Source organism: Bufo bufo, chromosome 3 (genome assembly GCF_905171765.1).
Source record: "Bufo bufo chromosome 3, aBufBuf1.1, whole genome shotgun sequence".
Lineage (NCBI taxonomy): Eukaryota > Metazoa > Chordata > Amphibia > Anura > Bufonidae > Bufo > Bufo bufo.
The window spans coordinates 562,955,684-562,972,200 of record NC_053391.1 but is presented as its reverse complement, the minus strand read 5'-3'; the positions used below and the strand labels follow the sequence as shown (position 1 = coordinate 562,972,200).

General features: G+C 50.0%; 1 protein-coding gene and 1 non-coding gene across 5 annotated transcripts in view; one reads left to right on the top strand and one right to left on the bottom strand.

Annotated features, from left to right (window-relative positions):
• The window catches only part of SMARCC2 (SWI/SNF related, matrix associated, actin dependent regulator of chromatin subfamily c member 2), a 101,249-nt gene extending 85,625 nt beyond the window's left edge, over positions 1–15,624 (bottom strand). For all 4 annotated transcript variants that reach the window (XM_040425562.1, XM_040425564.1, XM_040425563.1 and 1 more), the window contains exons 1-5: positions 15,491–15,624; positions 7,186–7,305; positions 3,758–3,843; positions 2,749–2,830; positions 1,616–1,708 (exon numbers count right to left, since the gene is read on the bottom strand). In XM_040425562.1, coding sequence (XP_040281496.1) covers positions 1,616–1,708; positions 2,749–2,830; positions 3,758–3,843; positions 7,186–7,305; positions 15,491–15,601 — 492 coding nt within the window. In that variant the 5' untranslated portion in view covers positions 15,602–15,624. The remainder of the gene's footprint in view (positions 1–1,615; positions 1,709–2,748; positions 2,831–3,757; positions 3,844–7,185; positions 7,306–15,490) is intronic.
• Positions 15,625–16,129: 505 nt separating this feature from the next.
• On the top strand, positions 16,130–16,211 carry TRNAS-CGA. Its single transcript has one exon. It is a non-coding gene; the product is annotated as a tRNA-Ser (tRNA).
• The last annotated feature ends 306 nt before the right edge of the window (positions 16,212–16,517 follow it).

Here is a 16,517-nt window from a genome sequence, read left to right as displayed (position 1 = left end):
TGCAGGCTGTACAGGGGGAGAGAGGACAGTAACATGAACTTTTAGGCCTCTTTCACACGAGCGTGACGGATTAGGTCCGGATGCGTTCAGGGTGCGTTCAGTGAAACTCGCACTATTTTGCAAGCAAGTTTAGTCAGTTTTGTCTGCGATTGTGTTCAGTTGTTCAGTTTTTTCCGTGCGGGTACAATGCGTTTTGATGCGTTTTTCAGGCGCGTGATAAAAAACGGAAGGTTTACAAACAACATCTCTTAGCAACTATCAGTGAAAAACACATCGCACCCCCATTTGCTTGCGGATGCAATGCGTTTTTCACGCAGCCCCATTCACTTCTATGGGGCCAGGGCTGCGTGAAAAACGCAGAATATAGAACATGCTGCGATTTCTACGCAACGCAGAACTGATGCATGAAAAACAACGCTCATGTACACAGACCCATTGAAATGAATGGGTCAGGATTCAGTGCGGGTGCTATGCGTTCACGTCACGCATTGCACCCGCGCGGAAAACTCGCTCGTGTGAAAGGGGCCTTAAAGAGGACCTTTCATCAGAATCAAGTATGTAAACTGAATATACATACATGGAGAGCGGCGCCCAGGGACCCCCCTGCACTTACTATTATCCCCGGGCGCCGCTCCGTTCTCCGGTGATAGCCTCCGGTAAAGTCATAGTTAGGCTCCACCCATTTGAGCCTGCCGGCGTCTCCTTCTCCTATGCTGTAGCGCTGGCCAATCGCAGCGCTCAGCTCTTAGCAATGCTATGAGCTGAGCGCTGCGATTGGCCAGCGCTACAGCATAGGAGAAAGAGACGCCGGCAGGCTCAAATGGGTGGAGCCTAACTATGACTTTACCGGAGGCTATCACCGGAGAACGGAGCGGCGCCCGGGGATAATAGTAAGTGCAGGGGGGTCCCTGGGCGCCGCTCTCCATGTATGTATATTCAGTTTACATACTTGATTCTGATGAAAGGTCCTCTTTAAGCTTTCTTTCTGATCTCACTTACAGATTTTCCCTCCCTTATGCCTCATTCACACAGTAAGTGTTCGGTCAGTGACTTCCATCAGTCGTTTTGAGCTAAACACAGAACAGGTGTAGATCTTTCCCTTATACCTTTTGTCTGTGGAGGCTTCAATCCTTGCTTCGGCTCCCAATCACGGATGGAAATCACTGACGTGTAAATGAGGCTTTACAGACACACAGAACTAGAAAGTAAACTAGTGCGGCGCCCCAAATATTGCCCACTGAATACTGGCATCAAGATTTAAAAGGGCTGTCTAGGATTCCCTTCTATTTTAAATTCCCTCCTCACTACCGGACCTGTGAAGAGAAGAATACTTACCTGCTCCCAGCCACTTGGTTGTGGCTCCCTGGATCCACCTCTGTCTTCACAGCTCTTCAGTCCCTGCACATAAACTTCCGGAATGGATGTGATCACAGGTCTGGCGGGCAAGGGTGGGGAATTTAAAATAGAAGGGAATTCTGGACAAACCTTTAAGCTCTAGTGGTTATATTGTTGAAAAGCATTTAAAATGTTGATGTATTACACACATCCTTGGCAGTCCTATGCAAGAATTTAATATTCACACACTAAATAATATTGAACAGTCACACTTTATTACCTGGTGTCTTTTCACAATGTCTTTCAGCTTGCTCTGCAGTTTCGAGTCTATGTCTGGATGAAGGTATATATTTGGTCGGGAAAGACAGTTGTTCTGAAAGGTTAAGAAACAAAAAAAAAAAAAAAAAGATGTATCAAACATAATTTGTAATTAACAAGCTATAAAAGGTATTCAATGTTTTACTACCTAAGGGGCACTAAAGGGGTTTTCCGGGATTTTCACATTGATGGCCAATCCTTAGGATAGGTCACCAATATGAGATAGACTGGGGTCCGACTCCCACCACACCCGTATGATGAGGCTGCAGGGCTTAAGTGAGCGCTGAAGCCTGTTCCTAGACCAGGTAACGTCACGTTCACTGGTCACATGGCCGAAGAGCAGCTCAGTCCCAATCAAGTGAATGAGTCTTAAATACTATACCAAGCGCAGCCTCTATCAAATGGACAGTGCTGTGCTTGGCAAGCAGCAAGGAGGCCACAGCTGCCTCAAAGAGCTGATCGGCGGGGTGCCGGGTGTCAGACCCCTTCCGATCTTATATTGATGACCTAGCCTGAGGATATACCATGAACATGAAAATCACGGAAAACCCCCTAACAGCCAATGAGTACGACACGCTTACACAGGAGTGCTTCTAAGGGTCCATTCAGACGTTCGTAGTGTTTTGCGGTCTGCGAATTTCGGACCGCAAAACACTGACACTGCACATGGCCAGCACTATATAGAGGATTCCTATTCTTGTGTGCAGCTGCAGACAAGAATAGGACATGCTCTCTTTTTTGGGGCGGAGCCGCGGACCGGAAGTTCGGGGCCGGGGACCGGAAATGCGAAGGCGGACAGCACACTGTGTGCCGTCCGCATCTATTCGGGCCCCATTGAAAATGAATGGGTCCGCACCCGTTCTGCATAATTGCGGAAGGGATCCGGACCATTGATACAGACATGTGAATGGACCCTAAGGCTGGATTTCTACAACCAGGTTTTTTGAAATTCAAAAAGAGAAGAAGACTCGGCCTTCCCTTCACACGTCTCCTCTGTTTATGATCTGTTACTGGCTTTGGCTTCAAAAACAGCAGCTAAACACCTGAAAACCAAGCAGGTACCCCCCACAAGAAGAAAAGAGAAGACATTCACACCTGCACAAGAGACTTCTCAATGTTCATGAACATTTCTACGTTACGATCCATGCGTGAAGGGTTCTGGAAATCAAACCTACGCCTAAAAGGAACATGAAACTGGAATTAGAGATAACAAATAAAAGTCATTCTTAAATTCTTAATGTTGGGCGACTTAGAGAAATTGTCCACTTATCCTCAGGATAGGCCATCACTATCTGATCACTGGGGTCCGACATGCCTCATCTATCAGCTGTTCTGCAGTAGCTCCAGCGCCAGAACTTAAATACAAGGCTCTGTCCATTCTGCAGTGACAGGAGCCGATTACAGCAGCACTACTTCCAATGAAGTGAATGAGAGCAGTGCTAAAGTAACCCGCTCCGTCCACTGCACGACGACGAATGGACCAAAGCTATTACAGAACAGCTGATCGGTGGGGGTGCGGGGTGTAGGATCCTTGTCGATTAGATAGTCGATAGAAACTTTTAAATACATAAAGGGAATCAACTCGGTAAAGGAGGAGAGCATATTTAAAAGAAGAAAAACTGCCACAAGAGGACACAGTTTTAAATTAGAGGGGCAAAGGTTTAAAAGTAATATCAGGAAGTATTACTTTACTGAGAGAGTAGTGGATGCATGGAATAGCCTTCCTGCAGAAGTGGTAGCTGCAAATACAGTGAAGGAGTTTAAGCATGCATGGGATAGGCATAAGGCCATCCTTCATATAAGATAGGGCCAGGGGCTATCCATAGTACTCAGTATATTGGGCAGACTAGATGGGCCAAATGGTTCTTATCTGCCGACACATTCTATGTTTCTATGGCCTATCTTTAAAATAGGCCCTTATTTGTAAAGAATGGACAATCCCTTTCATTCTTCAAAAGGATTTCACCTGCCATTTTGCATAACTGCTGCTGACACATCCTGTCCCACTCCATCTCATCAGATTTCACCATAGATGATAGCCCAGTTCCCCAATCCTTCTCAAGCCACAACGTAGTGAGAACGCTGAGTAAAACAAGTCTCTTACCATCCTTGGTCACTCTTAAATTTATAAGCAGCAGCGAGGATATGACAAAGAGCTCCACCCACTTTGAAATCCAGGAAGCATTTCATCTGCAAAGCGAGAATGATCCGATTTTAGTAGATGAGAAAATTCAAACATAAATTACACACTACAAATCTGCAAGAAAGCCACAGCCACAAGTCGTGGGAAAATTACACCTGGAAAAACAAGCAGGCTGCAGATTTTCAAATCCACAGCATGTTCAATATTTTTCTAAACTGGCACCATGATCTTGGACTTTATCTGCAGTAATGAATGAGTAGTACTGCCCATCAGAACTGTTTTATTTTGGCTCCAACATGGCCGTATGAAGACTCATTTCTGTCAAACAGGTTTTACTTTGTTAGGGCACCTGCACATGTTGCAGACTAGCCGGAACAACCTCCGCGTAATACGGTACCGGCAAAGTGTACGAGATTGGACAAGTCTCATGTACACTTTGGTTTTTCGTTTCACAAGGAAATTGACCTGCAGTGAAGATTTTGAAATCTGCAGCATTTCATTTCTTTGTGCGGATTTCACCCTTTTCAATGGAAGAGTGAGATCTGCGGCAACACAGCACCAAATTCACACCAAAACCGCACCATTTTAGAGAATACATGCTAGAATTGAATTTTATAAAAAATGTATGGAAAACGCAAAAAAAAAACTAAGATTATGTCTTAGGTTTTACTGCGGCAAAGTCTTAAAGGGAACCTGTCACCAGTTTTATGGAGTCCTAACTAAGGGCAACATAAATAAGTGACTGATTCTCTTAGCACAATGCTGGGTCACTTTCTTTAATTGACCCAGTCAATCTGCCAACATCTTGTATAGAAAAGCTCCAGCTGCTAATGAGGAGTCCTGAATATTCATGAGCTCCTGACTCTCCCCGCCCACAAGCTGCTGATTGACAGTTATTTTCCATATGAATCAGCAGCAGGTGGGCAGGGGAGTGGCTATAGCTCTGAATTAAAAAAAAAATGCTGGACTCAAATCAGCTCACTAGCATGCGGCATGAGGCATCTTTGTGTGTATATTATGAGGTAACCATCTGTCACACCAGTAAGTGAATACATCTAAGGCACTTTTTAGTAGTTATTGATTGTATAGAATTAGTTAGATTATAATCAAATATCCACATGACAGGTTCCCTTTAAGTGGTGATAAAAATGGAGAGGGGAGCATTAAAAAGGGGTTGTCTTATGTAGAGAAAGTTGATACAAGCCACTTACTAATGTATTGTGTTTGTCCATATTGCTTTCATTTTTCCATCACTTTATACACTGCTCATTTCCATGGTTACGACCACCCTTAAATCCAGCAGCGGTGGTTGTGCATGCACACTATGGGAAAAAGCACTAGCCTATGTGCGGTCCCAGCCACCAGAGAGGCCGGCGCTTTTTCCTATAGTGTGCAAGCACAACCACCCCTGCTGGATTGCAGGGTGGTGGTAACCATGGGAACGAGCAGTGTATAATGTGATGGAAAAATGAATCCAGCCAGCAAAGGAAGCAATATGGACAATCACAATACATTAGTAAGTGCCTTGTATTACCTTCCTCTACATAATAAAGGCTATTTGCTGAAGTGAGACAACCCCATTAAGCAAAGGATCGTTCCCTTTCTTTGTGGCTGCTATTAGTAAGGCCTCTTTCACATGAGCGATGCGGATTGTCAGGATCTGTTCAGAACAAAAACTGAAGTTCAATCAGTTTTTTTTTCTGCGATTGCTTTCAGTGTGTGCGTTTTTTCTTTACACTAGTAAAAAAAAAAAAAAAAAAACACAACACTAAAGAATAACAATCTACATCTCCTAGCAACCATCCGTGAAAAACACATTGCATCCGGATGCCTTCCGTTTCTTTTGTGAACCAGACGCCGTGATTTTTCCTGAGCGCAGAGATGATGCGTGAAAAACGACGCTCATGTACACAGACTCATTGAAATGAATGGGTCAGGATTGAGTCTGGATGCTATGCGATCACTACATGCATTGCATCTGGTATGGAAAACTTGCTTGTGTGAAAGAGGCCTAAGGGTGCGTCTATACAGGACACAGACGCTGCAGATTTGTCACCATGGATTTGAGGGGTTTACAGTATCAGCAAAGTGCATGAGAGCTCATCCACAAAATAAAAGAATCTGCAGTGGAAATTCACCCATGGGACGCTGTGGATTTTACCAAGTGAGCATACTCAAAGGGTAACATCGATATCACGCTCTGTCAATTTTTCAGCTCATCTCAACATGTAGAGTTGCAGGCGTACAAAAAACTGAGACTGCAAGAGCAGCAAATCACTGTATTCAAATGAGAGCGATGGTCTGGCAATTAAAGTGTTAATTCTCACAATGAGGGGCATTAACTATTGTGGCGTAAAAAAAGTTGCAAACTGTGGCTCAGGGCATAGTTGCTCCATAATTTGCAGCTTTTTGAGCTTCTTGACACTTTTCTAAAGTGGCGAGAAAACAGCAGGAGGGATGGGACTTCCCGCAGCCAGCCGGATTTACTACAACCTCTGCTAGAAACTGGTGTTAGGCTACTTTCACACTGGCGTTTTGGCTTTCTGTTTGTGAGATCCGTTCAGGGCTCTGACAAGCGGTCCAAAACGGATCAGTTTTGTCCTAATGCATTCTGAATGGAAAGGGATCCGCTCAGAATGCATCAGTTCAGTCTCCATTCCGCTTTGGAGGCGGACACCGAACCACTGCTTGTCCATCTGACAAAACTGAGACAAACATGACACAATAGAAAACGGATCCGTCCTCCATTGACTTTCAATGGTGTTCAAGACGGATCCGTCTTGGCTATGTTAAAGATAATACAAATGGATCCGTTCTGAACGGATGCAGACGGTTGTATTATCTGAACGGATCGTCCATGACGGATCTGCACAAAACGCGAGTGTGAAAGTAGCCTTAGCTATAGCTCCAGTCTACGCCGGCCTCTAGCTGGTGGAGACTTCCCTTTCTGGCACCCGGACAGGTAGAGATGCATTTCCCTCTTAATAAATTAGATGCATCGGGATGAAGACTGGTGTATGGGAACGCCAGTCGTGGTAAATGTCCCCAACTGATACTTGTGACTAGGACATTGACGTCATTACAATCATCAGGAGATGCAAAGTCACGTTGCCCGCTTCCTTCACGATCAGGAGCCAACGAGTGGTTAAACTGCCAGTATTATCGTGGGTTGCAAAGCCACTTCAGAAGGAAGCATCTGCAAGGGCTTTCATGCTTTTAGGCCACTTTCCAAATTGTTATCTGTGCATCTAGTGTTTGCTGTCATCCATCTATTCAGACCAGAAGCAGACAACGACCTGACAGGAATGGGACGAAACAGGCCTTTGGCGCTTATATCACGCCAAAATCCAAATGTCACACAGCTAATGTTAGAGGGAAACTGTAGTTACCGGCAATTTGGTAAGAGGAGCATTGCTGACATGCTTTCCAAACACTTCTTCCTGGAACTGCAGGAGCTGGACCACCAGGCTGGACAGAGACTTATTGGTGGGGGGCTCTGCCTGGATGTACTGCACACAGACAAAACAACAGGTTATAGTAATGGAGAGAATAATGCATGTACAATCAGCACTATAATGGGGAGTCACTGATCAGCCAGACACCATGCTAGCTCATTATTATTTTATCCATATGCAAATGAGCAGTTAAGTGCAATGAGGGCGGGTCCAAACCATTCCGTGCACCCTAGCTCCTCCTGCTTCCTCTGCCAGGAAAGATGACTTTGCAGGAACCTGTCAAGCAGAGGAAGCAGGAGGAGCAAGGGTGCACCGAGGGACTTAGGCCCGCACTGGGTGCACCTAACTGCTTATTTGCAGGAATTGACTTTTTTTACCCAGAATGAAGCAGCAGATCCCTAAGTTAGGTATCATTACCTTGAGCTAGCCCAACAAGGCACTGTGCTTGGTTTATCAGTGAAGTTCTGGAGAAGGTATGAAGTGCATCTGTGGCATCGGTGAACCAAGCCCCCCAGTAATCATAACAGGGCTTACGAGAGGAAGCTCCTCCAGTAGTCACAGTGAGCCCCCCTTCTAGTCACCCTCAGTTACCGAAATGCTTTCCCCAGCGTCCACAGTAAGGACACGGTCGTCTCATTCACAAAAAGTCACAGCAGGGCTCTCCTTCACAGCAGTCGTCACAGCAGGTCTCTCCCGTACTTCCAGCAGTGCCCCCACGAATATACCGCATACTATAATGTGACCTCTGTGGGAAGCGGGCCACATGCCAGCAGCCTATTCCCTGTGCAAAAATGGAGGAGCACCAAATACTATGTGACAGCCGCAGGTGCTCTCTCCTGGAAAAAGCAGTCTGTGCAGTGTCCAAGTCTACATGCATCTAACCGAATGTGCCCTTGGAGAGAAAACCAGAGTCCCCCAGGGCTTGGCTTCTTGGCAGTGTCTGAATGAGCCGAGGTAGCTGCCCTCTTGAAGAAATCAATGTGGTCAACGTCTCTACTGCAGACATGCTGGTGATGCCAATGAAAACGACCATGCTGCAGTACGGGAGGGTGCGACAAGTTGGCACACATGCATGAAAACTCATTCATTCATTCATTAGGGCTAATCTTCGAGAGGATCCGCTGGCACATCCACGGAAGAAATCAGAGTTAGGCTCCATTCACACGTCCGTAATAATGGGTCCGCATCCGTTCCGCAAATTGCGGAACGGGTGCGGACCCATTCATTCTCTATGGGGGACTGTGTGCTCTCCGCATCCGCATTTCCGGAGCGCGCCGCAGATCTTCCAGTCCGCGGCTCCGGAAAAAAATAGAACATGTCCTATTCTTGTCCACAATTGCGGACAAGAATAGGCATTTCTATGGGGGTGCCGGCCGGGTGTATTGCGAATCCGCAATGCACTACGGACGTATGAATGGACCCTTAGGGGTCATGCACACAACCGTATGTATTTTGCAGTCCGCCAAACACGGATCCTCAAAAAAAAAAAAAAGTTTTTTTCTGGATCCATTGTACAAATGCCTGTCCTTGTCCGCAAAACGGACAAGAATAGGACATGTTTAATTTTTTTGCAGAACCAATGCACACAGTCATTTCCGTTTTCAAGCCCCGTTGAAAAGAATGGTTCCGCATACAAGTAAAAAAAAAAAAACACAACGGAATAGAAACGGAAGAAAAATACGTTCGTGTGCATGAGCCCTTAGTCCACTTTCACGCAGTCAGTATTTGATCAGTGATTTTCATCAGTGATTTTAAGTCCAGGTGGGAGTCAAAAAGACAGATCCATGAATCTGCACAGCAAAAGATAGGACATGTCCAATTATTAGTCACATCTTGCAGATTGTAGATCCATTGAAGTAAGTGGGTCCACTTCGCAATGCGGGAGCACATGGCCGGTGCCCGTGGTTTGCAACATGGGTACAGCTGTCACATGTTCGTGTGAATGTGCCCTTTTACCTTATCTCTGTGGAGGCTCCAATCCTGGTTTTCGCTCATAATCACTGATAGAAATTACTGATCAAACACTGACGTGTGAAAGCGGCTTTACAGCCTCAGATCTCTGCATCAGATTCTTTGTGATATCCACGATATTAAAACGCTGTGTGAACACGGAGATGTCCAAGCACTTCTGGCAGCGATGATCTCTGGAGTAACAAAGGGTTGGACATGGTTAAATCCAATTTTTTCTGATTCCTTGCGTCTTCCAAAACCAGACATGTGGCCGTGCTGCCCCCGTCCTGATTAGATTGCTGCCACATCGGCATTTACCTCATGGGCCTAGCAGCTTGCATAGTATAACTGGGCAGATTGCCATTCAGGAGTGTGGAAGCTGCGGCCATACTGGTTCCCCAGCTCTAGTAATGTACTCGCCGTCATACAGCAGGAATGACAGGAGCTTAGCCGTGATTTATTCAGCCCTCGTCGCGTCTTTGTGGCTATGGAAACATCAGACCTAGGTGTAGGCGGTGCGCGCAGCTGGATGCTTGGACTCGTCTGACACTAGTCTAGGTCAAAGGTAACCACGTGATACTGCCGCCGCTGATCTCCAGCGTGTAAACAAAGCAGCCTCACCACCGTCCGGGGCACTGTCTCATGCTCTGCCATTGCGAGATCAGATACAGAGGCTGTGCCCGTGTATGAGGAGCAGAGGCTCTGCCCGTGTATGAGGAGCAGAGGCTGTGCCCGTGTATGAGGAGCAGAGGCTGTGCCCGTGTATGAGGAGCAGAGGCTGTGCCCGTGTATGAGGAGCAGAGGCGGTGCCCGTGTACGAGGAGCAGTGGCGGTGCCCGTGTACGAGGAGCAGAGGCGGTGCCCGTGTACGAGGAGCAGAGGCGGTGCCCGTGTACGAGGAGCAGAGGCTGTGCCCGTGTACGAGGAGCAGAGGCTGTGCCCGTGTACGAGGAGCAGAGGCAGTGAGGAGGACACAGGCAGCAGAGGTAGTGCTTATGTATGAGGAGGACACAGGCAGCAGAGGTAGTGCTTATGTATGAGGAGGACACAGGCAGCAGAGGTAGTGCTTATGTATGAGGAGGACACAGGCAGAGGACCAGTGCCGGGGTAAGGACACAGGCAGCAGAGGTAGTGCCCATGGATGAGGAGGACACAGGCAGCAGAGGTAGTGCTTATGTATGAGGAGGACACAGGCAGCAGAGGTAGTGCTTATGTATGAGGAGGACACAGGCAGAGGACCAGTGCCGGGGTAAGGACACAGGCAGCAGAGGTAGTGCCCATGGATGAGGAGGACACAGGCAGCAGAGGTAGTGCCCATGGATGAGGAGGACACAGGCAGAGGACCAGTGCCGGGGTAAGTAAGGACACAGACAGCAGAGGTAGTGCTTATGTATGAGGAGGACACAGGCAGCAGTGGTAGTGCTTATGTATGAGGAGGACACAGGCAGCAGTGGTAGTGCTTATGTATGAGGAGGACACAGGCAGCAGTGGTAGTGCTTATGTATGAGGAGGACACAGGCAGCAGTGGTAGTGCTTATGTATGAGGAGGACACAGGCAGCAGAGGTAGTGCTTATGTATGAGGAGGACACAGGCAGAGGACCAGTGTCGGGGTAAGTAAGGACACAGGCAGCGCCCATGTATGAGGAGGACACAGGCAGCAGAGGTAGTGCCCATGGATGAGGAGGACACAGGCAGAGGACCAGTGCCGGGGTAAGTAAGGACACAGGCAGCAGAGGTAGTGCCCATGGATGAGGAGGACACAGGCAGCAGAGGTAGTGCCCATGGATGAGGAGGACACAGGCAGCAGAGGTAGTGCCCATGGATGAGGAGGACACAGGCAGAGGACCAGTGCCGGGGTAAGTAAGGACACAGGCAGCAGAGGTAGTGCCCATGGATGAGGAGGACACAAGCACTACCTCTGCTGCCTATGTATGAGGAGGACACAGGCAGAGGACCAGTGCCGAGGTAAATAAGGACACAGGCAGCAGAGGCAGTGCCCATGGATGAGGAGGACACAGGCAGCAGAGGTAGTGCCCAGGCAGCAGAGGTAGTGCTTATGTATGAGGAGGACACAGGCAGAGGACCAGTGCCGGGGTAAGTAAGGACACAGGCAGCAGAGGTAGTGCCCATGGATGAGGAGGACACAGGTAGCAGAGGTAGTGCTTATGTATGAGGAGGACACAGGCAGCAGAGGTAGTGCCCATGGATGAGGAGGACACAGGCAGAGGACCAGTGCCGGGGTAAGTAAGGACACAGGCAGCAGAGGTAGTGCCCATGGATGAGGAGGACACAGGCAGCAGAGGTAGTGCTTATGTATGAGGAGGACACAGGCAGCAGTGGTAGTGCTTATGTATGAGGAGGACACAGGCAGCAGTGGTAGTGCTTATGTATGAGGAGGACACAGGCAGCAGAGGTAGTGCTTATGTATGAGGAGGACACAGGCAGCAGTGGTAGTGCTTATGTATGAGGAGGACACAGGCAGCAGAGGTAGTGCTTATGTATGAGGAGGACACAGGCAGAGGACCAGTGCCGGGGTAAGGACACAGGCAGCAGAGGTAGTGCCCATGGATGAGGAGGACACAGGCAGCAGAGGTAGTGCTTATGTATGAGGAGGACACAGGCAGCAGAGGTAGTGCTTATGTATGAGGAGGACACAGGCAGCAGTGGTAGTGCTTATGTATGAGGAGGACACAGGCAGCAGAGGTAGTGCTTATGTATGAGGAGGACACAGGCAGCAGAGGTAGTGCTTATGTATGAGGAGGACACAGGCAGAGGACCAGTGTCGGGGTAAGTAAGGACACAGGCAGCAGAGGTAGTGCCCATGGATGAGGAGGACACAGGCAGCAGAGGTAGTGCTTATGTATGAGGAGGACACAGGCAGCAGTGGTAGTGCTTATGTATGAGGAGGACACAGGCAGCAGAGGTAGTGCTTATGTATGAGGAGGACACAGGCAGAGGACCAGTGCCGGGGTAAGTAAGGGCACAGGCAGCAGAGGTAGTGCCCATGGATGAGGAGGACACAAGCAGCAGAGGTAGTGCCCATGGATGAGGAGGACACAGGCAGAGGACCAGTGCCGGGGTAAGTAAGGACACAGGCAGCAGAGGTAGTGCTTATGTATGAGGAGGACACAGGCAGCAGAGGTAGTGCCCATGTATGAGGAGGACACAGGCAGCAGAGGTAGTGCCCATGTATGAGGAAGACACAGGCAGAGGACCAGTGCCGGGGTAAGTAAGGACACAGGCAGCAGAGGTAGTGCCCATGGATGAGGAGGACACAGGCAGCAGAGGTAGTGCCCATGGATGAGGAGGACACAGGCAGCAGAGGTAGTGCCCATGGATGAGGAGGACACAGGCAGAGGACCAGTGCCGGGGTAAGTAAGGACACAGGCAGCAGAGGTAGTGCTTATGTATGAGGAGGACACAGGCAGCAGAGGTAGTGCCCATGGATGAGGAGGACACAGGCAGAGGACCAGTGCCGGGGTAAGTAAGGACACAGGCAGCGCCCATGTATGAGGAGGACACAGGCAGCAGAGGTAGTGCTTATGTATGAGGAGGACACAGGCAGAGGACCAGTGCCGGGGTAAGTAAGGACACAGGCAGCAGAGGTAGTGCCCATAGATGAGGAGGACACAGGCAGCAGAGGTAGTGCCCATGGATGAGGACACAGGCAGCAGAGGTAGTGCCCATGGATGAGGAGGACACAGGCAGAGGACCAGTGCCGGGGTAAGTAAGGACACAGGCAGCAGAGGTAGTGCTTATGTATGAGGAGGACACAGGCAGCAGAGCTAGTGCCCATGTATGAGGAGGACACAGGCAGAGGACCAGTGCCGGGGTAAGTAAGGACACAGGCAGCAGAGGTAGTGCTTATGTATGAGGAGGACACAGGCAGCAGAGGTAGTGCCCATGTATGAGGAGGACACAAGCAGCAGAGGTAGTGCCCATGTATGAGGAGGACACAGGCAGAGGACCAGTGCCGGGGTAAGTAAGGACACAGGCAGCAGAGGTAGTGCCCATGGATGAGGAGGACACAGGCAGCAGAGGTAGTGCCCATGGATGAGGAGGACACAGGCAGAGGACCAGTGCCGGGGTAAGTAAGGACACAGGCAGCAGAGGTAGTGCTTATGTATGAGGAGGACACAGGCAGCAGAGGTAGTGCCCATGTATGAGGACACAGGCAGAGGACCAGTGCCGGGGTAAGTAAGGACACAGGCAGCAGAGGTAGTGCTTATGTATGAGGAGGACACAGGCAGCAGAGGTAGTGCCCATGTATGAGGAGGACACAGGCAGAGGACCAGTGCCGGGGTAAGTAAGGACACAGGCAGCAGAGGTAGTGCTTATGTATGAGGAGGACACAGGCAGCAGAGGTAGTGCCCATGTATGAGGAGGACACAGGCAGAGGACCAGTGCCGGGGTAAGTAAGGACACAGGCAGCAGAGGTAGTGCTTATGTATGAGGAGGACACAGGCAGCAGAGGTAGTGCCCATGTATGAGGAGGACACAGGCAGAGGACCAGTGCCGGGGTAAGTAAGGACACAGGCAGCAGAGGTAGTGCCCATGAATGAGGAGGACACAGGCAGCAGAGGTAGTGCCCATGTATGAGGAGGACACAGGCAGAGGACCAGTGCCGGGGTAAGTAAGGACACAAGCAGCAGAGGTAGTGCTTATGTATGAGGAGGACACAAGCAGCAGAGGTAGTGCCCATGTATGAGGAGGACACAGGCAGAGGACCAGTGCCGGGGTAAGTAAGGACACAGGCAGCAGAGGTAGTGCCCATGGATGAGGAGGACACAGGCAGCAGAGGTAGTGCCCATGTATGAGGAGGACACAGGCAGAGGACCAGTGCCGGGGTAAGTAAGGACACAGGCAGCAGAGGTAGTGCCCATGAATGAGGAGGACACAGGCAGCAGAGGTAGTGCCCATGTATGAGGAGGACACAGGCAGAGGACCAGTGCCGGGGTAAGTAAGGACACAGGCAGCAGAGGTAGTGCCCATGGATGAGGAGGACACAGGCAGCAGAGGTAGTGCCCATGTATGAGGAGGACACAGGCAGAGGACCAGTGCCGGGGTAAGTAAGGACACAGGCAGCAGAGGTAGTGCTTATGTATGAGGAGGACACAGGCAGCAGAGGTAGTGCCCATGTATGAGGAGGACACAGGCAGAGGACCAGTGCCGGGGTAAGTAAGGACACAGGCAGCAGAGGTAGTGCTTATGTATGAGGAGGACACAGGCAGCAGAGGTAGTGCCCATGTATGAGGAGGACACAGGCAGAGGACCAGTGCCGGGGTAAGTAAGGACACAGGCAGCAGAGGTAGTGCCCATGAATGAGGAGGACACAGGCAGCAGAGGTAGTGCCCATGTATGAGGAGGACACAGGCAGAGGACCAGTGCCGGGGTAAGTAAGGACACAGGCAGCAGAGGTAGTGCCCATAAATGAGGAGGACACAGGCAGCAGAGGTAGTGCCCATGTATGAGGAGGACACAGGCAGAGGACCAGTGCCGGGGTAAGTAAGGACACAGGCAGCAGAGGTAGTGCCCATGAATGAGGAGGACACAGGCAGCAGAGGTAGTGCCCATGTATGAGGAGGACACAGGCAGAGGACCAGTGCCGGGGTAAGTAAGGACACAGGCAGCAGAGGTAGTGCCCATGTATGAGGAGGACACAGGCAGAGGACCAGTGCCGGGGTAAGTAAGGACACAGGCAGCAGAGGTAGTGCCCATGGATGAGGAGGACACAGGCAGCAGAGGTAGTGCCCATGTATGAGGAGGACACAGGCAGAGGACCAGTGTCGGGGTAAGTAAGGACACTGGTCACATGACGAGGCTTCTCTCGCGCTGGACATGACAGCTGGGGACGTCCATTCGGGACGCGCTGTCAGGCAGTGTGCCTGTGACTGCTGATCATCCACCTTATGATAAGCGGCGCCACATTCCAGAACAATCCCGGTCTGCACGTGCTGTCTACAGGTCTATGGCTGCGGACAGCGGGTGGCAGGGCGCCCCCGGGCGTAGTGACCCGACATCTGGCTACCTGTAGGCCCTACACATTGTGGGGGGGGGAATGAGCCGAGGCCTGGCCCTGCCATTTGCCATCACTTGTCGCCGGTCCCTGCGCCCCCATGCCTACTGCAAAGCGCCAGAGATGACAGGTGGGCAGCTGGGACCCCCGTCTGCCCCCGGTGTCGTGTATCCCCCCCACCCTTTGCCGGGCCCGACTCTTTGTTCTCCATGAAGAGCTGAGGGGAATGCACTGCCGTTCTCTCCAGGACACTTATCGTTTCCTTCCGGTACCTTCTTGTAGTTTTTCCCCAGCCATAGCCGCACGTTGTCGAACTGAGAAATGGTGTCAGAGGACTCGTAATATTTCACGTTCGGGCCGCCGTCCTTCTTCCGCACCGCCATCTTCTGCCAGCCTGCCCGGCACTTCCAACTACATAGCAAAGACGACCTCTAGCGGGAGCGCAACGCATTGCAAAGTCAGAAGAGCGGAGCCTGAATGTGCAATAGTGCCATCTGCTGGCCAAAAGAGGGAACGGCAATGATGGCACCTAGGATGTGTGGTAGAGGAAGGCTGGCGGTGGCCGACCCTAAAAAGCTAAAGCTACTTGAGGACGTTGAAAGGACACCTAGCGGCAATGCTAAACATACACAAGTACTATATATGTAAGCGTTGGAGACATAAACATGTACTAACATGTAGGCAACCTAGTGTAGAGTGACGTGGCGTTACCGCTGTGACCGACTAAATGATGGGACGAGAATATCACAGCGTGAACAGTCATTCGTCACACGGAGGGCTCGAACGTTCAGTCTGGACTAGACTGGGGCTGAACGAGTTAATCGGCGCAGAGCGCTCCGCCAATAAGCGATAGACGTGTGAGGAGGCGGTGTGCGCACTATCAGCAAGCTGTGCGGCGCCGTTGGCTGACAGTCACGGTGGCCGAGTGGTTAAGGCGTTGGACTCGAAATCCAATGGGGTTTCCCCGCACAGGTTCGAATCCTGTTCGTGACGAGTTTCTTTTTTATAATTTTTTTTCCCTTAATAAGGAGTTTAATTATTGAGTTGCTGCTGAGGGAAGTGAGGTCTTCATGCTCATGTGTACTCTTAGATTTGTATTGTACCTAAAAGACGTCAGAAAATTGCTGTGTAAATGAACCACATGGACATATTATATCTAGAAATGAAATCCTTACTATTCACATCTGGATTGTAGGTTCTGTTTACAACAAAAGCCACATTTCTTTGTGATCCAAACTGCAGCCAATGGACCCCACTGATTTATAATGGGGTCAGAGCAGGTTCCATGGAGGTTGCCCT